The following is a 23949-nucleotide window of genomic DNA, read 5'->3' as shown; positions in this document are numbered from 1 at the left end:
TCTCTCATTTTAACAATCTTATTTGATAAAAAAATGTACTTTCTGCTAACACCTGATTGTTATGATAATATAAATCGTATTTCATGTTAAAAAATCTTAAATTCGAATTATTTTACGCATAGCACGACAAAATCTGTCAATTACGGCTGATCATCGTATATCGGTCGTTTCACGATTTTTTTTTACGAATTGTCGTACACAAAGGTTGGGTTTATATGTACATAAAAACGAGTCTCTCTTCTTGTCGTAATAAAATCATGCAATGTATTTTAATACGATAAAGAATATGCATGGGCCGCACATTGTAGGTGCAGATATACGAAAATGAGTTTAAATAACATTCTATACGATATAATCTGTAAAATAAAATACGACTTCCTGGTTGTCTGGGTTCTTTTTCAAACAGGAATAATTGCCAAGATGGTTAAAATCTACTATGAACAAACAAAATCCAATCCAATCCAATTGTTTTAAAAATGTCCGTGTTAATTCACATTAAAAAAAACACAAAAACAAAAGAAAAAAAGTACGTACTGATGCGTTTACTAATATGTATATGATATACTTGAAAATGATTAAATGATCTGATAGATTTATATTAACTTGAATTTGTGAATCAAAACGAAAAAAAGTACTCATCTTTTTAAAAGTATTAATTATTTAAAAGATTACTTTGTGATATTTCTGTAATGAAGCTCTAAATGCTAGGCTACTAAAATATATGAGGAAAAAGAGAACAAAAATAAAAGAATTTTCGAGATTTTCAAAATCATGATAAACAGTTGGATAAATGTTGTGTTCACATATTAAAAAGAAATATATTTTGAGCTAGTTTATCTAGAGAGAAATTCGGGTTGTAATATTTTGTTTCATCGGTTTTCTTGATACATTTATGCTGAAAGTTTATCGAATGCCTCACAGAAATAGGAGTTTCCTTAGGAAATGTCTAGGAGCATAGGAGGTGTAGAAAAAAAAATGATCGCACCATTGACCGAAATGGATCCTGATCTTTATTTTTTCTAATAAACACAACCTCTTCCTTGGATACTTGAATATTGATTCGCAGACGTACAGACGGTTTCCATAGTTGGTGATACTTGCTTATTTCTGGTTCTGACTATTTCAAAATGATTTTTGGAGTATGCAGGAGACTGAAATTGCTAGTTGAACCTAAAGAGTATCAAACTAACATTCCTTTCTTTTCCCCATTGACTACTAGGACGTGGCCGACGCCGTTATTAAAACAAATGTAAAAAACCAAAGCTCCACTAGAATGGAATATATTCTTAAACTTTTTAATGAAGCATTTCGAGTACAATGATTTAAGGTGGATATGAGTAGTCAACCAAGCTAAGCTAAGCTAAGTAGGTCGTGATAGTACGGAAGATAAACGACGAAAGGTTCTGAGAGTACCGATAACCTTTGCTACGACGTCATTCACTTGCTGGGTCCATGAGAGGTTGACGTCCATATAAATTCCAAGGTTCTTGAAAGTTGAAAGTGGTACAACTTCTCCTCTTAAAACTAATGCCACGTTCGACACAATTGTTCCGGTTTTACTGAACACAATAGTTTGGGTCTTTTTCGAGTTCGGTACGAGACAGTTGTTATTGAACCTTTCCACGATTCTTTCCAGATCTTAATTAACTTGCTCGATGAGGTGCTCTACTTTGCTAACAGAGCCAGAGATGTACAGCTGTAAATCATCAGCTTAGAGATGGTATTGGCATTTCATCAGAGCGTTCGGCAGACTGTTGATGTACAGGCAGAAAAGAAGAGCACTCAGACATGAACCCTGTGAAGTGCCATCGATGAGTTCAGTTGATAGGCTCGTACCAAGTCGTACAATTTGTGAACGACTGCTCAACAAGGATGATATGCGGTCTGAAGCTTCGCTTGTAAAGAAAAACTCATTTTCTAATTAGTAGGCGATGGTTGACGCAATTGAACGTCAAAGAGAAGTCTACAAGCATCGTGACTGTGCACTCACCTCTATCTAGACCGCTATAAATGTCATGGGTAACTTTAGCGAGTGCGTTAGTGGTGCTGAAGTTTTTTCTGTACCCTGACTGATGCTCAGCAAGAAAATGAGGTGTGGAACAGTCAAGATATTCAATTATCTGGGAAAGCATGACTTTTTCGAAAATTTTCGATATTACAGGACGGGTGTTAAATAAAAAATGAGAATGTTTTCAAAACCTTTCAATAACTCAAATAAAGAGCGTAAAATTTTCTTTCTCCAAGAAAATTGCTCTTTGGGCTCCCTAGAAACAGTAGGCGTGTTTGGTTTAGCTAGTTTTAATTTAGTCAAAGCAAAGATGGCGTCGAAACAGCACGTGCTCCCCGAACGCATTGTACGGTTCTACGAAACGCATTTCCAGCAAGGAAAAAAGTTCACGGTGGCACATTTTAAGGAAGAAAATGTACCTGTCAGTACGGTATATCGTATCCTGGGTTCCCTGAACGTGAGCGGAAGGTCGGAAGTGGTCGTCCGGTACCGATAATGACGAAGCAGAGGAAGACATCGTTAAAGAAGCTGTTTGACAACAAGGACGCAACCAGCCTGCGTGACGCCGGTCGGAAATATGGCTGCTCCCACGTATTGATCCATCGTACCCTCAAGATGGAAGGAATCGTCTGCAGGAAGAAAACGAGGTCGCCGGAGTACACGGAGGAGCAGATTGAGACGGTTAAATCACAGTGTCGGTGGATGACCAAAAAATACCGCGGGACGTCATTCGGACGTTCTGGCTGGCTGGCGTACCTTGAGGAGAAAAAAAAACCGTTCGTGCCGAAAGATCGTAACCCAACAAACTTGCCTCAGTGCCGCCCAATAGAGGATTTCTTTGGCTCACTCAGTGCCCTAGTGTATAAAAACAATTGGAGGGCCAAGGACACGAAGCAATTGACTACAAGAATAAGGAATTGTATCCGGAAAATGGACGTAAGTGCCGAACAACGTTCTTGTGAGAGCATCGCGACAAAGATGCTTCGAACATCAGACCACGGCCCTTACTCAAACATTCACTGACATTTTTTTGAAGAAAATACATTATGTTATTAATAAATTTTTTTTGTAGAGAAATGAATCCAACTTAGATGAAATTTCAGGGACTAGATAAGGGAAAATTGATGTTGAAAAACATGCGAAAAAAATTCGCCTTGTCTCCCGGTGAGACTTGAACCCACATCTTGCGCCTCTCCGGGGCCCATGTATTAACATTCTACTACAGGAGACCAACCTGGCGTATGAATATTATACTGGTTGAGTGTCGATGTCTATCGGAATGAAGGGAATAGTTCTCCCATGTGATCATAATCATTTTTCCTGGTCTATTTCTACTCCCATCTTTTCATCTTACGGTAGTTGGACTCAAATTTGGATATTTTAGGCACGGCAAGATTTGCATTGCCTTCTCATATACTGTAGTAGAATGTTAATACATGGGCCCCGGAGAGGCGCAAGATGTGGGTTCAAGTCTCACCGGGAGACAAGGCGAATTTTTTTCGCATGTTTTTCAACATCAATTTTCCCTTATCTAGTCCCTGAAATTTCATCTAAGTTGGATTCATTTCTCTACAAAAAAAGTTTCGCTGACTGAATGTTTGAGTCAAGACCCATCTTTGGGTCACAGTTTAAAAATAGTTATTAATAAAAAATACTGAAATCGATGAAAAAAAAATAACATTTTTTTTATATGTGATTGAAAAAATTCTCATTTTTTATTTAACACCCGTTAACACACTGATAGGGCGATAGTCTTTGGGTTGCGAGGATTGTTATAACCACTAGCAATAGATACATAGAAAGTGTACTATGTTTGCCGTGACCGGGATTCGATCTCATGACCGTTGGCTGAGAAGAGAGGAAAGCTACGCTCTACGCCACGGGCTGCGAAAAATGGTACTTGCTCTCAACTACGGTCCACCTGTGGCCCCTCCTGGCCAAGGGCATAATGGTTGCAATTCATGATTGACTAGAGATAATCAACGTTGCACAATGAACTAAACGAAAGATTGTTGGAAGCTAGCAACACAATCTTACTGTACGAATTTGAGGATTTCCTTTTATAAAATGAACCAATAACGACGCCGGCCAAGTCCGTGTAGTCGATAGGGGAAGGAAAGGAAGTGATGATTTGTTTTGGGGAGACCGGCTGTACGCCATCCCTCCATAAATCTCACGATGATTGTTAAGGGGTAAGCGTGATGTGGCATGCAAATCACTTTGGTAAATTATGTGACCACTTGTAAACTATTTTTCTAATCTCCTGAATGTCTGAGTTTGTTATTGAAACTCCTCAATAATCGTAGAGGCTTTAAAAGGTTGAAAGGTATCTGATTGTTAACTAAACTGAATGGTCAAACGGACAAAAAAAAACCCCAAAACTTAAATCCCAAGAGGTTACTAGTCACGCTCCTGACTATTAATGATAGTTTCGAACGATTTTGTCTTATCCAATCAACTCGCTAGTTCAAAGATTCTTAAATGGAGGGGGCTTGAAATTGATGCATTTATTGCTTTCTCGGGTGGATGTACGCGTTCAAGGTTAAAACTTCACCCATATGCAGTGCAGCTCACGCTCTCACACGACGAAAAACGTGTTCCTACATTGGAGAAAAACAAATCGATGCAAGTATTTAGGTCGAGATTTGTCATGAAGTACATTCAAAGGGTAAATGGTGGAATTTTTCAGTCAATTTTTTTTTAATTTTCAACTAGATTTATTATGCCTTTACTTTAAAAGAGTAGGAATGAATAATTTTCAATCAAGTTTAAGGCCGTTTGATTCAATTTCATTTTGTTTTTCAATTTTGGAAGAGGTTTTTTTTTTAAATTGAATAGTTTCTCCTGGAATTTTTAAATTCCTGATTATTCAAAACTGGTATAGTGAGTTTTTCCAAAAAAAAAGTTTAGAGCTACCGAATCTGAATGAATCCAGTTGTACAGAAATGTTGAGTATTACTCAACAAATGCAAGTTCTTACATGTTTGTACGAATTGATAGTCAAACATTATCAGTGCACACGAGAGGGCACAGCTGTGTCCGCAGCGAAAACGGTGTGCGTTAGCATTTACTGAAAAAAAGCCTTCGGTGAACGGAAAATAACAGTTTTGGGTAAACTTCCTGGCACACAACGGCTGATTGTGCGGTTTGTTTTGCTGAAATTGCAACTGTCTGATTAGCAGCAGAAAGAAAAACAACATCAGCTGAGCGTAGAAATGGGTGTGTCTCGCTTTTGAAAAACAGTTGTTGAATTTGAAATTGTACATTTTATACATGTTATATTTATTACAGTGTGATATTTGAAATTTTTCTGCAAATTGAAGTGCTTTCTAACACAAAAGCAGATCAAATAAACTGTAAAAAAAAGTCAAATGTTCTCAATTGAATTCCTAGAAGTTCATTATCACATTGTTTGTAGATGTATTATCGCCTGATAAATTAGTAAGTCACTGCCTGCCAGCAGCTATCTCTTGAACTGATCTACCGCTCGCTAGAATCAAACACTAAGTAAGTAGACAAACAGCTGTTTAGTTTTGTCTCGTGCCGTTGCCAGGCGACTGTAATTTCCACTTCCAGTTACTTTACATCGGTTGTTACAAACGCGGCTGCTCGTTACTTACGTCATTCGTTACTCTCCCTCTGGTGATGCTCTAAGCTCCAAGTGGGGCTTGTTCAACTTTACCGACCAATTACGTCCGTAAATATGAGCTGCAGTGTAAATAGAATGATACCCCCAGGCCAGGCCTGAGATCGCTATAGGGAAGAACGCGTTGTCGGTCGCCTGAAGCTGACGGAAATTGTAGGGTGATTGATACCTTTTTCAAGATATAAATTTTGGAAAAAAAAGGATGAAATTCAGGATTTCGGTCTCTTGATTGTAATGTTTGAAAATCATTTATTGAATGTTAGTATACATACCATTCATTTCCAAAATCTTGAATTAGGCGCCGACCATGGCCTAGAGGATATCTTTGTAGTCTTCTAGGCCAGAGATCATGAGATCGAGTCCAGGTGACGGCGTAGTTTGTTTGAGTTATGCTTCTGAGTGTAGCAAACTTGCGACGACCGAGATATCTCGTATCTGGTACGCAATGTTTTAAAAGAATTTAGATCTCTTCAGAAAAAAACATGAAGTTTAACTGAGATCCTATATGTATGTGTTCGTTTATTTTAAATAATGAACCTACCCTGATTGTGATAGTAACTGTAACGAATGTGCTTTTTTCATCAACGAATTATATTTTACCAAAAAAAAAGTTGCACTAAATATTACAAGCAATGTGGGAATTTTATCCTGGACTGTTTAGGCAGTTTGACTGACATCGGACTAAATAAAATATCAAAAACCTATCATGAAGCCAACTTCTTTTAACAATCGCATGATAAAATAAACCTTTAAAACAGACTTAATATATCAAGTCAACTTTAACTCTTAAGAAATCGAGACCGCGTTTAGAACACATTTTTGAAGAAAAAAAACTTTTTTTTATTCTGAGAATAATTTCAAGAGGGGTGTACCTGGCATTCCAGTTTGAGAATGGAGCCCCATATTAATATACAAAAGCCCTGCAAGTTATTTGTGGTTTTTGTTTTCGTGCGGGTTTTTTTTTTATTTTGAGAAAAACCTAATAATTTCGAGGATTTTGAAAACTAATTCAACTAAAAACTGTTAAAAATGTGCGAATTAAGCGTTTTTCAGAAAGTTGCGCGTGTGAAACATGCACAGCCCTTCGTGAGCTGTCGAAAGAAACGGTCGATGTAATCTGATTATTTAAATTGTTAGACGTAATTATAAAATATCTATTCAAGAATAAATAATATGCGAAGTAATATGCAAAACCACAAAGTACGGTTCTGTTTTACTGGCTAAATGTTTTGCAAAACAAAAAAGTTGTGAAATCCTCTGGCCGCAAATTTAGCAATTAGTAAAGTAACAATGTTGTATTGAAGAAGCATTCGGAAGAACTTTATAGATGCTTGTGAGGTTGCATTTGTACCTGCTGTTTTTATCTCGTGAATAAAAAAATACGAGGGACCGATTAGTGATGTCTCAAATATGTGAATTCAACCAGTTTCAAGATCACCGGAACCAGGAAAAATTGGAAGACAGCACCAGTGGAAACCTATCACTCATCAATGGAGTTTGATGAGATCGTTACTATTGAATTTTTAGACTTTTTTTGTTTATTCATCCTTTTTGCCAAATAGGACTTCTCATAAAAAATTCCTTACCCCACCTTTCTGAAAACAACACCCTGGATGAAATGAGTGTGGTATTCAGATACTTATTTTGGCTTCTTGTGTTGATTTTAATTATGGGTTGTACCTAGTGTATCCAGCCAATGCAAGATGTGTGTAGTCACCCAATGCTATGCTATGCTGTGCTATGCCTAAAGTCCTGGAATTTCATTCATTCCATTTACATATCTTTTGCTTTTAGACGGTCCATTCCCATAACTCAATATACTCCGCCTGCATGGTGTAGAATGATGTGTAAATTCGTCATCATGTTTTTAACATTGGAACTGTTTGATGCTTAGATTTAAACGACCTTATAAGACCCACACCAGACTTGTTAAACATGCATACATTTATGAAAATGCTGCTTGTACTTCTTGGGCATCCTTGGTTAAATTTTAAATAAAGCATTTAACATTTATGAGAATTTTAATTAATGCTAATGTTAGTTCAAATAAGTTTATATCCAGAATGAAAATTATTAAAAAAAAAAACACAACTAAGAAAACGGACACAAACACTCATGGGTTATTCCATGTCAAGTGTCCACAAATAAAAAAAAATCCGAAATTCATCAAACTTGACCGAACTTTCTCCTTTTTTCACGATTTTTAAAAAGGCATAACTTTCAAAATGCAATATTTCTGATTTAAGAAGTCATAAAAAATTGACAAAATACTCTTTGTAAAGATTTTATTAAAGTCTATCGATTGATTTTATTGAAAACGACGAAAACGGCTTAAACCGTTACTTTTCTCGAGAAAAGTTTATTTTTAACTTCAATTTTAAGATTGCACGGGTTTTTCAGACAATTTCACGTAAGAACTGATCAAAACCTCAGTATAATATTTCTAGTTCCCGAGGTTTTAAAGATTGAGCATATTTCCGAGGTTTTTTTTTGTCCATAGTACTAGGTGATTTCTCTGCTTTATGTCAGGGTGGCTCAAAAAAAAAGTACAACTTACACCAGAATCAAAAATCTAGAATTGCTCTTTAACCTGCCTAGATGACTCCTTCCAATTTTCAACCTATTTGATCAACTTGATCAACCTAAGCTAAAATTCGTATAATATTTTTACACCTTTTATTTTAACAAAACTTAACGCTATTATGGTTCTAATAAGTGTTTGTATACCTACGTAAAAAAATCAACAAATATGGTTAACTGAATCTCAACGTTGTTTCAAAAAAGTCCAACTCAAAAAAATTTCATAATTCATGTAAGGTTTTAATATTTTTTGATGGAATATTTTGACTTTTAAAAATGATGTTTACGTAAAGAAGCCTAAAACAAAAATTTAGGTGGTTTATGTATCTTATTCAAATGAGCTTAAAAAGTTAAACATATTTAAACTTTTATGATGGTTTCATAATGATTAGAAGTTGAAACAAGAGAGTGTTTTCGTATGCCCCCATAATGTTTGTAAATTGCCTGTATCCTAAAATAACAGGTTAAATAGAATAAATATATGATTTTTATCAATAAAACTTTGAATTTAAGCTCCAATTAACATCTTTAAAGAGTAAGGTTGCCAAATTGCCCGGTTTTATCCGGGTTTGTCCGGATATTTGGCACTAAATTTAAGTACAGCCCGGCCCGTCCCTGTTGCCCGGATTTCATTGAAAAATGCCAGAATTTTATCCGGATTTATTCACTTTATTTGGCAAATTATACAAAAAAAAAACAAACACGGGTACCTCCAAAACGAATTTTTTTTAGCAAGTTTTATAAAAATAATCATGAAAAGTTTTGGGAGGCCCAAAATACGGTTCAAAATCTATCGATGAGTTTTGATGAAAAAAAATTTTTTTTTTCATTTTGTTTCTTGCGATTTTTGTTGAGGAATTTCTGAGTTTTGACAAAATTTGCTCGGATATTGCCCGGATTTTGCCAGGTTTTCATATAAAAATTTCCCTGTTTGTCCGGCCAGCATTCGTGCTGAAAAAATTCTGGCACCCTATTAGAGAGAATTGAATATCTCAAAACAGATTTGATAGAGTTTGGATGAAATGCCTCCATTATGTAGCAACCCTAAAATATAAAAGAAATAGATTTTTATAATTCTTTAGCTTTGTCGTATGAAAGCAATCAGTTTCTAGCATTTCCTATGAAATTATACGGAAATATTGCAAAAAACCGAAATTTTGCTTAAAACATGAACAGGCGCATTTTGCCCGCATGGTTTGAGGTTCGCCAATTTTGACTACAGTTATAATAAAATCTATTTCTTGAAATTTGAAAGAGATTTCAACATAAAAATTACTCCAATGTATAGAAAACAGATGTCTGCTCATGTGTATATAGTTTTTGTACACATATGCTATGTGTAATATTTGATTTATCCAGTATTCTGCTTAATAGGCGCATATAGCCTGTTTTTCCCCTATATAATTTTTGTACTCTTATTCGATGTTTTTGATAAAATCGTTATTCTGATTTGAATCAGTATTCTTGAACCCAAACAAATCTTTTTTCGTTATAGAAATCAGAAAAATCGGTATTTTGGGGTAATTAAAAATGGGGTTTCGATAGTGATTCTAAAATCTGTTATTAAATTCTAAATTGATTCTAAAATCTGTTGTTGAATTCTTTTTTATAAATGCCTTATAGTATCTTTTGTGCTTAGTTTTTCCTGATGTTTGTACATTTTTGATAAGTTTTCTAGAGTTCTTGGAGGTTTATACTATACTATCTCTATTATTATTTAGAATAATTTCGCTAACATTTTATTTTCAATATTGAAGCCTTAAATACCAAAAATGGGTATAAGTGCCTAAAAGCATTTTTTTTAGAAAACACGGTTCTAAACTGTTGTGTTTGACCATTTTCCAAACGTTTTTCATCAATATGTACTTTTCTTCCGAACATGAAGGTTTGTAAAATGGTTGATTTCTCAAATATTTAAACCTCCAAAGCTGTTCGGGTCAATATGACCCGAAGCACACATTTCAAACATCTTTCCAATATACTGAAGAACTGGGAGTATTGACGGACCAAGTATGTTCAATGAAAATAACTGGGAGTATTGACGGACCAAGTATGTTCTATGAAAATAATGATCAAATTAACGACAAAAAAATTAAAACTTGAGTTTTGGAAATCGGTTCATTGGTAAATGAAATGCAGCTAAGCAAAGCCAAAATTGGATGTCGTTTTTTAAAAGCAAGATTTTTTTTACCGGAAAATCTGAAATTGTGGTCAAAACTTTCATTGAACCCCAACATGTCAATAAATTTTCGGATAGATGGATTCTTGACGATTTCAAACATCAATGAAACACTTAAATACAGAAAAGCTGTCAGAAGTTATGAGAATTTTAAAAATAAAATTGATTTTTCGTACTTTTTACTTTCTGAATCAGTTTCTGATAATCTGGTAAAACATATCGACTTAACTTTGAAATGTTTAGTAATAAGTATAAATTATCTTCACAATGAATATAATATAATCAAAATAGGTTAACATTTACAGCCAGGAGAAAGGAATAAAACCCCGAAATTAAATTTTCCCGAAACGGATATTTAGCGAACGGCTTTGGAAGGATAAAAAAAAACGATTAACACATGTGATCCTTAGACCAAGCCCACCAATGGTTGCTAAACCTCGAATCGAGTACATTCAGCAACATATCTATCAACCCATCATCGCACCAACAGTCGCTAACTTGATTCGAGAAATAGCATTCGAGCAGTAGGTTGTTACAAGATGCGTTTATGTAGCAACCCGGTAGCAACGCAGCCGGTCGTCGCCTCCAGAAAATAAACAAACACAAATACCAACCTGGATGAAAACAATGGGTGCGAAAATCAGTGAATAGATCAAAACGCACCAATCAAACCATCTAAAATACCGACCAAAATAGCAACGCCCGGTGGGCTTGGTCTTAGAGAGTGTTCTTTACATTTTTCGTGTTTTCAAAATCCAGAATACTCATATATATTTAACCTCATTAGATTAACTTCCGCTGGCTATCTAGGCGCAATTTTAAATATTATAGAATATTATACAGAAAAAAACAGTTTTCCACATTCTTCACGAGAAAAGTATTTCCTAATTTAAATGGAAAGTTAGCACCTTATTCGTGGATTTGCCATTAACCATACGACTATCCAAAATAAAATGCTTCTTTCCATTAAAATTTGAGAATTATTCGATTGAAATATTGAACCACGTACACTTATCATAAACGCTTCAAGTGTTTCTTACATAGTAAACACCAAATATCATTTGGTCGTCTTCAATTAACAGAAAACCCCAATATTTACGATGGTCTTGCTATGACTGAAATACATTTTATATTTTAATAAAATCTCAAAATCGGTATGAAATCGGTATGTTTTGTTAGTAATCGGTATTCGGTATATACAGATTCTTAGTCGAAAATTTATTTAAAAAAAATAATCGAAGTTTTCGATTGAACTGCTGAAAATTTGAATTTAGTAATTTACATTGAGCATATAATTCTCAATTTTATCAACAAAATTATCCGAAAAGATTCCTTAAAATCTAATTCCTATTTATGAAGAACCGCTTTATCCTCAAGAAAGGGTAAACAGACATTTCAAGTTACACAACAGAAAAAACCGAGCTTCAAAAACAGTCTTGGAATTTCAAGATATTAGTCTCTTCAAAATGTATCACAAAGTGGAGAGCCGCGGAATCCCTGGGACAATTGTTGAAAAAACACTTGATTACACACATTGTTATGATAGAATAGCACGCGTGAACTTCTGTCTACATATTATTAGACTTATTGTACTTGGTGAACATTTCCATGTGAAAGATGACACTTACCAAGTTAGAAAAATTTATCAGGAAAACATTCAGTTGAATATTGTTGACAGATTGTTGAAATTTTTTAAGTGGATTAGCTAAACTGGTTTCCAGTGAAGGCAGAAAAATGTTTAGAAAAGAAGAATAACTCGTAGGATAAGGTAAAAGCATGGAATTGAAAAAAGACCATTTTTTATGATCACTTTTTAGTAGACTCTTTTTGTTAATCTATTTATGTTCACTGTTATGATTTTATTGATTTTATCAATCGAAACTGCTTAGCACTTTTCTAGTACCATCTGACTATTTAATAATCAACGATTGTTGATTCCAAGAATGAGGACTCGACAGAAAAATAAATTCAACTGATTTCATAACTCTGTTAATGCCCTCTTGATTCACAATTGATAAATCTTCGGCGCGTTCCTACTGTTTCCATGCCATTAACCATCGCATCGGTCCCTTCTATCTAACTTTATGCAAACAAAACTTTCTTTGATGGTTTTATCTTCCTGTTTGCCCTTGCGCTGCTCTGACGTTACAATGTAGCGTCCCGAACCTAACCTTGAACTTGGAGAATTAGCGTTCACCGCATCAGCAAATTGTGTGTGCATTCAAGTATTCAAGTACTGAGTAGTGTCGGCTCGGGGTTTGTGTGCTGGCCTAACGTGCATATGTTGGTACATATGACACTTGGTAAGGAGGCAGTTTTGTAAAATTATTCATCACGTTCGGGGTGATTTTCATCACGACCGCAAACACATTGACAGTGTGCGCTGTATGAAGTTTGTGCAATGATCCGGAAGCAGGGACTGCGATTTCAAAATGGTGAAAATAAAATTACAAAGTTGAATATAAATGTCTCTTGCCCTGTTACACGCTTGTTTGGTGTCGTAAAAGTTAGAAATTCAGCGTAAAATGATTACTTTATTGATTTTTGTCCTAGTTCAGAAGACTGTTCATAAAGACCACATGCATTGATGGGTTGAGGAAAAAATTACAGCTGGTCGAATTGCAAGATGTAGGTTACTGAAACCAAACCTACACAAGAACACATATTTTTTGTGATAGGGTGACCAAAACGTGTCTTTACTATTTTTCACCACTAGGTAAACCGGAATCCGGATCAAAACATCCAGGAGCAAGAAAACACCTTGTTTGAAACCTCGGGGTGCGCCGTCGAGGTGTCAACATGGAGTGTTATCAGAGCTTTAGCACCTAACGAACGACTTGCTCTGAGGGCCCGGCGCCGATTGTCCAACGCATAGGGCCGAAATAAAAGATCTCCACTGCTTGCGATCCGGAGGCAGCGTCTTCACTTGCTGCCTGCCAAAGTTTTCAAACTCTGCAGATTTCAGCGGCTAGACAGCGGCTAGTTTCTAGGTCTGCCTCTTCTTCGATGCCCATCTGGACTCCAGTCAAGCACCTCTCTACAAATCTCATTCTCATCTCTTACCAGCGTGTGCACCAAGTTTTGCACTCGAACAACGTTTGACGTTCGAGTTGAAGATTCGGATTTTCGTACGTGGAGATATCAGGCGCGACCGCCAGTCAATCCAGTCAAGATCTCATATATTACGATGAGAATGAGTAGCGGTTATAAGATACATCCTTGTCTCACTCCAGCAGTTATTTAGATTGGATCAGACAAGACACCGTCGTGCAGTACCTTGCACGAAAATGCCTTGTACTGTGCTTCGATGAGATGGACTAGTTTCTCTGGGACCCCTCGCCGTCTTACAGCAGCCCATTTGTTTTCGTGGTTCAGTCGGTCGAATGCTTTTTCGAAATCAGCGAACATCAGCAGAAAAGATTCCTGGAATGATCGTTCGGATCGGAATTGAGCTTGTTGCCGTCGGAGTTTAGTAACATTATGCTATGCCAGTTACCACACTCTGTTAAGTCTCCTTTCTTAGGGCCCTTCAGAAAGTTACCCTGTATCCAGTCAGACGGGGATGTTACAGTATTCTAAATTTCAGAGAAAAGACGTTTGTGCTGACAAGGAAGGGTCGGCTTTCAGCATTTCAGCAAGGATGCAAAAGATCTCAGGCGCTTTGTTGGATTTCATATCTCATATTGCCGCTTCTATTTCAGCCAGCGAAGGCGCATCATTAATGCGACTTACTGTTAGCTTTTTGAGCTACGGATTCTGGTGGCTTGGAAGAGTTGTTCGAAAGGCTCAGTACAACGTTTGAGCTGATCGGTTCGATCTGTCAACAGCTGACCTGCTCGGTTTTTCAGCGGAATTCTAGCATTAGTCCTAAGGCAACGAGGTACTCAACTTAGCATCGTATATTCATATCTATTAATTCGGCCATATAAAAATTCGTGGAACTCAACGTGTTTGAAATACCGTCCAGTGTTCCAGAAGGTAGTCAATCTCAAGGCCAGGACCTCTAATCATCGTGCTCTTCATAATCTTTTTCTTCAATCGCCAAAACTTATGTTCGCAAACGACTTAAAAATCTATGGGACCATCGACTCCAGAGTGATTTGCGCAGAGCTTCAAGAAGACATGAAAAAAGTAATCGCATGGTGTGAGAAACATGGAATGCTTGTTAATGCTGAAAAGTGCTAATGTATCAGCTTTAATACTAGAACCACAGTTGTCTTTAACTATGCTTCAGATGGTACTCTACTTAAAAGAGTAACTAGCATAGAAGACCTGTGAGTATCCTTCGACCAACAGTTCTCTTTTACCCAGCTTATCGCTACTATAACCAGCAAAAGCTTTCGCTTTCCTTGGATTTATAATACGAAACAATTTGAGCTTTGAGGATCCGTATGCTCTCAAAACAGTGTTCTACTCATAAGTCCGCAGTGTCTTGGAGTATGCCAATGAGGTACAAGATTATACTAAGGTGGTACAACAAAACGCACACTATTGCAAGTTAGCTAGAAAAAAAGAAAAAAAAAATGACAAAGCCAGCGTCGTTGTCAGGGAGCTTCATTCTAGGCAAATTGCGTCGACCTTTAAATCCAATAAATCAAATCTTCTTCAAGTACACCTGACATTTTTCACAACTTGAAAGAGAAATTCCAAAATTTTAGTTCCCACCCGTTAGAGTTGAAAAAGTTTAGAAAAAAAATCCATCGCTATGCGCATAGTACTATTGCGCTCTCTCGTATTGGTAAGAGGCCCCCTAAAATTGTTATGGCAAAAGCATGCAATTTATCAGAAAATCACTTTTTTTACAAGCATTTAAATTATGAAAAGAATATTCACGGATGCATTTTAACACAACAAACAATTGTCGATTTGAAAATAAAATTTGGTGATATTTTTGCCTTGTGTAACTTGAATAAAAATTCTACCAAATCGTCTTTTTAACACAGAAATATGAACTTAGCTAGATCAGATGTTGATGTTGTGTTTTCGACTGTATGTATGTTTTACCGAATTTATTATCGGCAAATCAGTCCAGTTTATTACGAAAATTTATTTTAATCCTACGTTTCGGTGTCGTTTAACACCTTCATCAGGCATCAAAATGGTCAATCTTATTGTGTTTTAGTAAAAGCGCATTGTCCGGTCTATTTTATGTTGGATTCCAATAATCAAATTTAATCAAATTTGGAATTTTAAATTTGATTATTGGAATCCAACATAAAATGGACCGGACAATGCGCTTTTACTAAAACACGATAAGATTGACCATTTTGATCTTTGATGATACGACAATGAAACGTAGGATTGAAATAAATTTTTGTAAGGAACTGGACTGATTTGCCGATAATAAATTCAAATTTATTAGATCATCTACCGAATTTTTAAAATAGACAGAAGAAAATATTACATTGCTTGCCTTCAACAAAGAGGGACGACGAAGAACACTTTTTGGATGAGCCTGAAGAATCAATCCTAAATCGGAAGCCCTTTTCAAAACAATGACTATCGATGGAAGATTAATAATTTTGATCGCCATTCTATATAAAACCACCAAATTTTCATAAATATTTTTGTTAGTATGCAAGCATGCTGTATACATACACGAAGCTGAGTTAAGCGCAATGGCCTACCTGTTATTTTCCATGTAGGTACTATGCGCTATGCGTTGCAACGACTGCCCTGGCAAAATCCCGTAAGGCTACCGCCTTATCCACAAAGATGTGGCCTACTGTCTTTAGAAACTTTTTTACTATCCACAATTTCATGTAAAATTTGGTTCCCTTTGCTCAATTAGTTTCCGAGTTATTCAAAAAAAAAGCAGACCCTTTTCACCTCTCCAGCTTTCACTGCGTAGGAAGGGTCTAAAACATGGGTGGCCAACATTTTCAACAGACGGGCCAAATTTAAGAAATTAGATTGGCTGGCGAGCCAGAAAAACAAATTGTACTGGAGTATTCGAAAAAAAAAACAGATTTTTTAAAACGCTTTAAAAACATTTGCCTAGGTCACATCGAGTAAAGATTATGCTTGCCAGGTTGTCCGCTTTTATCCGGGTTTGCCCGGATATTTAATCGAATTCGGAAAAGTCTGACCCGGCTCGGTTGACTGGATTTTCTTGAAAAATGCTTTAATTTATTCACCTTTTTTGACAAACCGCACAATAAAACTCAAATTTTATTGTTATTTTGTTTAATTTGTGCATTTAAAACGAGAAAGTTGAGTAAGTTCTATAAATATAATCATGAAAGATTTTGTGGAAGCCTTAAATACGATTTAAAATCTGCTGATAACTTTTGATGAACTTTTTTTAAGTTCTTTTTTGCTATTGATATTGCCTGAAGTTTTGGCCGATAATTTTGGCATCAAATTCCCGGATGTTCTCAGGTTTTTAGATAAAAATAGTCCGGATTTTTTGGCTCGGATTCGTGCTGTAAAAATTCTGACATCTTTAGATTCATCTTAATAAGTCGTTTTTGTTACTTGCATATTTTTACAACTTTTTCTCCATTTGAAAAATATCATCCCTCCCAACTTATGTACGTCATTCTTTTCAAGGCATTTCAATACTCATCGGTTTGTTCATCCCAGAAATGTCAAATGGCGTGACTACAAAGAACATAAAGTCAATTTTATGGTTTTCAAATATAAAAAATTACCGCTCATTTTCCAAAGTTTTCAAGTTTACCGTTTTCCTTAGAAAAATTTAATCTCCTATATATAAAAAGCAATTTCTGTGGGTTTGTTTGTTTGTTTGTTTGTTTGTTTGTTTGTTTGTCCTCTATAGACTCAGCCGTTTTAAGAGCTAGAGAGCTGAAATTTGGCATGGATGCTCATTTGGACAAGGAATCATGAAAAAAAATTTCGGATTTTCGGATGACCCATTTTTAAGGGGGTCGTCCATACAAGACAAATATTATTTTAGCGATATTGTCGTTCACATACTTCGGATTGTGATGAAATTAGCTCATGAGTGTTTTGAAGGACGAGAAATCGATTCCATGTATCAAATTTAGGGTCAGGGGTCGGTCAAAGGGGTCGTCCATACAACGCAAATACTGTTTGGGCCATATTTACGTTGTTGAACATCGGAATGAGTTGAAATTTGGTACACGGGCGTTTTAAAAGACGGGTAATCGATTTGAGGTGTCAACTTTTCTGTGAGGGGCCTGCAAATGGGGTCGTCCATACTACACAAATACTGTTTTAGTTATATTGACGTCATTATACATCGGAATGAGATGAAAATTGGTACATGGAAGTTTTAAGGAATGAACAATCGATTTAAGTGTCAAAATTTGTGTAAGAGGTCATCGAAAGGGGGCATCCATACTAACAGTTCACTGTTTGTGTTATATTGACATTATTACACATGGGATTGAGAAGAAAGTTTGTATATTGGAGTTTTAAGAGATGAGAAATTGATGTCAGGTTTCAAATTTTGGATCAGGGGTAGGCCAAAGGGGTCGTTCATATTAACTTTTCACTGTTTTAGTGATATTGTCGTAATAATGTATCAGATGGAAATAAAATTTTGGAAGTGGAAGTTTCACGGAGCACGCAACTGATTTCAACATTCAATTTTGGATCGGAGTTGGAAAGGGTCGTCCATAATGATTTTTCATTTTTTTTTTTTCGTGATATTGTCGTAATTATGCATTAGATTAAAATGAAACTGAGCACATGAGGGTTAGGAGAGACGGGTAATTTTTTCAAGGTGTGAAATATCGGGTCATAGGTCGGCTAAAGGGGTCATCCATATGACGTTTTCACTGTTTTTCAATATTTTCGTTGAAATGCATTGGTTCGAGGTGAAGAATTATCCACAGAGTTTTAAACAGACGAGCAATCGTTTTCAAATTTCAAATTTTGTGTTAAGAGTCGGTAAAACGAGTGATCCATATTACAATTCACTGTTTTTACAATATTTAGGTTACTATGTGTCTGATTGTAAAGCAATATTCCACATCGGGGTTTAATCAATCAATTTCAGGTATCAAGTTTTAAATCGAAAATCGGCAAACTTGGGCGATCATATAAACTGCTTCCGGTATTGTCCAATTTGTCGAAAGATTTAAATATTTGAACAATGGAGTTTGAAGGGACGACTTATCTCTTATGTTGATTATAAGCTGACTGCTAAAAAATGGCGTCAAAAAGCATAGAATCGATTTAAAAATGTATGCACAGGCGTTTAGCTATAGAATCAATATTATTTTATGGGTAAAATTTTGAATTATTGTACAACGAAAAGGGATAATTCTATTGAACCATTCGCCATTGTCGTGGAAATTAATCGAATGAATGTACCGTCAACTGGGGCAACATGCAACACTTTTCAACTTCAATGGCTTCTAAAATCTTAATGCTTACAGATAATCATACCTTTTATACATCAAAAGTTTTAAGGTTGGTGGGACATCAAACTGACGTAGTCAGAAAAATTATTGGTTTTACCAGTTATTTTTAAATTTACAAAAACATGCGATTTTCACCCTACTAAGAAAAAGGGGTAAGTTGCAACAAACTCTGTAATTAATAAAAAATCAAATGAAAACGTTTGAAAATTTATAGTTTTTGATACATTTGTGATGTCATAACGCATAATGCATCAATTTCAGTGATTTTTGGTTTTTTTCGAATGAAATTTTCCATTTTTTCTGTCAAAAACTTTTTTAAGAAAAAAGTGTTAAGCTGCTACATACATTTAGGGGTAAAAATACTACGAAATATTGTTTTAGCTGAAATCATGAAAATAATTCTTAGTATGGAGAAAATTTAAATGTTAACAAACGCATAATGCAAAACAATCACATCCCAGCATATGGAAACGCGATATATGAGATTTAGTTCTGATTTGTAATTTGTTGCAGTTTGCCCCAGACAGCTAACTGAATTATAAAAAAATTTGTTTAAAAAAATTTGGTAATTGTCCGAAAAATATTTATACACCAACAGTGTTGGTATAGGATAATGAAAGCAATATAAAGTTTGTAGGTGATATCATTAAGCCTATCCGTCATACTAGGTAAAGTTTTTTATGGCATCGAAAAATGTAAAAAATTGTACATTTATTACTCGATTTTTTAATTTTTTTATAATAATAAAAAACTATAAAAAACTCTTTCACGATGTTAAAAACTATGCCATAACTTTATTACGTTATATTGAAATAAAAATTGGATGAGTGTTGTGGTATCTCATCACATTTTTACTGTTGTTAGCGAAACGAAGTTCGTACGGGATCAGCTACACAGCAAGAAAAATTCGTGTAATTTTAGATTGAAAACGATGCACGAAAACGGAACATCGTTTTCAATCTAAGTTTACATCATCGTTACATTGAGGCGTGTAAATTTATACCAAATACGATGCACGAAAAGAGAACAGCTTATTGTCGTGTAAAATACACAGCGATGTAAAATTTTATATTTTTTTCTCGATATTTGCAGTTTTTATGAAACATTCAAGTCTTATGTCAATAAAATACACTATATTACTTTTATTAAACATTTATTTTTTAAACAAAAAACATCAATAGTAATGGAAAAAAGTACACCCACCATCACGAGCACCGCCAGACTGAGGCAATGTTGTACACTAACATATACATCCTGTTGATATTCCAATCGGTCAGCGTCACTGGGGGACCAAAGGGAATACCTTTCCGCACTGTCATGGTCCGGATTCACACGTCGTCAGCCGGGTCAGGATGTGTTTTTGTTAACAAAGGCCTTGGATCGTTCAGGCAAATTTCTCTCCAGACAATCTTATCGGATCTCTGCCACTCAGCCGACGCTGTAATCGAGACATAACTTATGAGTTTCAATAACATCATTCGTCTATTTTTCACAGAAACCTACCAATTTTAGCAAAGTGTTGAGATGCTGGAGCTGCGTCTTAAAAACAAGATACTCGGTTTCCGAATACTGACTTGACTGGCAAATGGCTCAGGCAGACTGTTTCATTCAATTTTAAATTCAATAGATATAATTTTACACTGTTTGTGATATAAATTTCATTGACCAGTTGATTTTTACATCACGGAATGTAAAATTATAGCAAAACAATTTATTTCTATCCGCTTTTTGAAAAAAGACTAAAATTACATCAAAAGAAGTGGAAAATTACATCTTTTTTTCATTACACTTATAAAAAAAAATAGATCACTCGTGTTTTAGATTCCGTATACTTTAAGAAATTTTTTGCTGTGTAGTAGACAAATAAAAAAAACCGCAGAATAGTATTGTTGAAAAAAGTTGCGTTCACGAGCTTTTGACATTTAAAAGAATAATTTTTTCAACGAACGTTAGTTGTATCATAAATATTATTGATTTTTCAATGTATCAATCTCCCTCAACTCAATCCAACTCTCTCAAAATTTTTTAATATCTCGATTTGACTAGTGAATTTATAAGGCCTTCTATGAACAGGATGAATACGAGTTTGAGTCTTTTTGAATCATTGCAACTGTTTCAAGTCAAAATTTTGCAAAAAAAAACGTTCTTCTGAGAGATTTGTCAGTACCAAATCGGTTTTGGTTGAATTTCATTACCCAACTGTAAATTCTGTCTAGTTTTTTTTATTATTGATGTTCATAAATGCCGAGCAAGATGGAAATTAAAATATATTTGGATTTGGTTTAATTTTTATAAATTTACTCTTTTCTGTCAAAGCCTATCAAACAATTACAATATTTATAAAGCAAACGTTCGGTATTTGAACGAAGTTGTAGAAAAAGAATACATGTTACGAATGGTTGAAGTTGTTTTTTTAAATTATACTTGAATTATGATCTTACTACCTTTCAGAGGCTATCCAAAGTCCTTAATTTTAGAACTAGAGTCCGCTTGAATGCTTTTCATACCAATGATATGTAGTCACCAAAACCCAATCGGGAAACATTGTAAAATGTGTGATGGAATTTACAGATAATGTGTCAAATACCGTTCAATTTTGATAATTTTTAAATTGAAATTGTAAATTTTTTTTACACGTAACTTTTTTGTTAAATTATATGAGGCAAGCAGAGCCAAAGGGGTATAAGTGCAAAAATGATCGATTTTGAGTAAATAATGCCAAACGATTCTCCATGTTGAATTTTTAAGATTTTAAAAATTTTATTCACTTACTTTCACGTTCGGAAGATAATTGCAAATGTTTGCAAAATGTATGGAAAATGTCCAAACACAACAATTTCAATGCACGTTTTTTTTTAATTTGATTTTATGCACTTTTACCCCTTTGACTCATATCACTTCAGAGATTTTCAGATCTTTGTTGTAAATTTAGTTAGATTAGATTCAGATATATTTTTCCAAATAATATACGTAGACCAAGAAAACCGATCAATTCCTAGAACATGGCATTTCCAGAATGAGCTTTGCGGGCCACAAAAAGTTGGTCGCGGGCTACATGTGGCCCGCGGATTATGGTTTGGCCACCCATGGTCTAACCATCGAAACATTTCTATTTAGTATACACAATCCCATGCCTAATGTGGTTTCATTAGAACAATTTTCTTTTTTTTTTTAGAACACCTCAAATGAAGAAATTTAGTAACCCTAACCTTCTTTGTGTGTACTAGCATGCGGCGGAATCAGCCGGCCGGCGAAATGTGTGACTATACTATAAGCATGTAGTGCACTTAGTCGAACGACGCTCGCTGGCTGAGCCGGCCGCCCGAGAAGCTATAAAAGCAGGCCCAGATGTTCCCGAGGGCGTCAGTCGGTCTCAAAACACAACACGAACTTATTAGCAGCCACAGCTAGTTAGTTGATTATTTAGTAGTGGACACACTAGACGACTACTGGTGAGTGTCTTCTGTGAAGACGCCGAGTAGTGAGTGAGTGACAGACTAAGTCGTCGTCGTTGGCTGCTTTCTTGGATTGGAACAGCTGTGCAAACACGTGCATTTGGCTGGCATTCCTACCTGTTCTTTGTTTGTTGTTGGTGGCCGTGCTGCTATTTCTGACACTAAGAGGCTGATTCACCCGTTTCGGGCAGAATGTGCGATTGCCTTCTTCAGAGTAGCGTTTCGCTTTCGTTTCTTGGCCTGTCCATTTCGAGAGGTTCGATGGATCAATGTAGTGGTGCTTTTAGTCGTACGTCTCGTTATCAGCTGAATGGAATTTTACCGAACTTTACTAATGGATTTTTTTTCTCTTCTTTCTTTCACTTGCAGGTTTGAGCTCCCGACAGGACACGGTGTCCCCTACTGATACGGCTTGTTCGTCAGAATCTCCGGCTTTCCTGGCAGGGCCGGCCTCACATCTGCTGATGTACGATCAGAACAGTTCCGAGGAGGAGCTGGAAGTCATCAATGGTGGGGGTGGGATTCTGGAGGGTGGCAGTTCTTCGGCAGCCGGAAATGATGCCGGTGGAGGAGCCAGTTCCGGAAATGATGGCGGGGGTGCAAGTGCTCGATCCACAGCCAGTGAAGGGGGCCTTCGATCGGCCGAGAGTAGTGAAAGTGTCCTATCCGCCATTGCTGCCACCAGTAGTGGGGGTGGTGGTAATCGGTGTAGTAGTTTAGTGGGGATTCGAGCTCCCAGTGTAACAAGTGATAGCGAGGAAGGATTGGAGGACGAGCTGGAAGAGGAACTGTGTTTAGTGTCGGAATCTCCGGTGCCCATTGGAGGGGGTCCTCTGAGGCCAGTTGCCATTACACCCAGTAGAGGGGGGCCAGTTGGAAACCTTCTAGGGGGACACGGTCCATCAATGATGAATGCATCTGTCGGCGGTGTTTCTACTAGCAGTGGTGCTACCAGTAAACAGCAGCAGCGGTGTAGTTCCAACAATCTGCTAGAGAAACGGAAAAGATCATTAGCGCACAGTTCTGATGATGAGGTGAGCACATTTCTTCTTTATACATTTCTACCTACTCTTTGTTATTGTAAATCTTGTTTTTGAGCACTGAGTGATGAGTTAGTCACCTAATTTTGACAGAAATTTGGCACACTTAATTTTTGCACTCAGAGAACGGCGTTTTTGTTTTAAATTGACTATGTGGTAGATTATTTGTGTGGTTTTTTTTTTCAAAATTATTGATGAGTGAGATTGTTGATGATTCTTTTGTGGATTTTTTTTTATATAACACATCACTCTAAGTTCAATTCAAATTCAAAGTGTAAAATTCTGAGTAAAACAGCTGTTTATTTTATGTTTGAGTTATTTCGAACTTTAAAAAAAACTAGGTAGGTACTAGTATAGGGTTACCATATCCTTCAGTGCTAAAAAGAGTACAATAAAAAAATCCCAAATGAGTAAGGAAAACTTTATAAAAAAAAACTGAGTTATTTAAAGTCATTCAAATGCTGCCAATTTGTTGGGAGCAAGCATTCCGGATTGCCTGCTTTTTCAAACAAAAACAAAGCTCGGTCCGGCCGATTTCCCAGATATCGAGAAAAACGCCCGGATTTATCAAAAATCCAAACCATAACTACATTTTATACATTATGTTTGATTTTTTTAAGCTTTTTTCATCAAAGAGAAAAGTCAGGGACTCAATATTCCTAATGGCATTATTCGAAGGAAAAGTGT

At 35.9% G+C, this 23949-nt stretch overlaps 1 protein-coding gene across 4 annotated transcripts in view; it reads left to right on the top strand.

Annotated features, from left to right (window-relative positions):
• The window catches only part of LOC129745796 (protein lingerer-like), a 159981-nt gene that overhangs the window by 115300 nt on the left and 20732 nt on the right, over positions 1-23949 (top strand). For 3 of the 4 annotated variants that reach the window (XM_055739142.1, XM_055739141.1, XM_055739143.1), the window contains exon 3: positions 22592-23256. In XM_055739142.1, the coding sequence (XP_055595117.1) occupies positions 22592-23256 (665 nt within the window). Of the gene's footprint in view, positions 1-22114; positions 22512-22591; positions 23257-23949 lie in introns of those variants that run through there. The other variant, XM_055739146.1, reaches the window with a different exon arrangement.

Source organism: Uranotaenia lowii, chromosome 2, assembly GCF_029784155.1.
Source record: "Uranotaenia lowii strain MFRU-FL chromosome 2, ASM2978415v1, whole genome shotgun sequence".
NCBI classification, from domain to species: domain Eukaryota; kingdom Metazoa; phylum Arthropoda; class Insecta; order Diptera; family Culicidae; genus Uranotaenia; species Uranotaenia lowii.
Note: the sequence above shows the minus strand (reverse complement) of the source record. Positions and strands in the feature narration are given on the sequence as shown.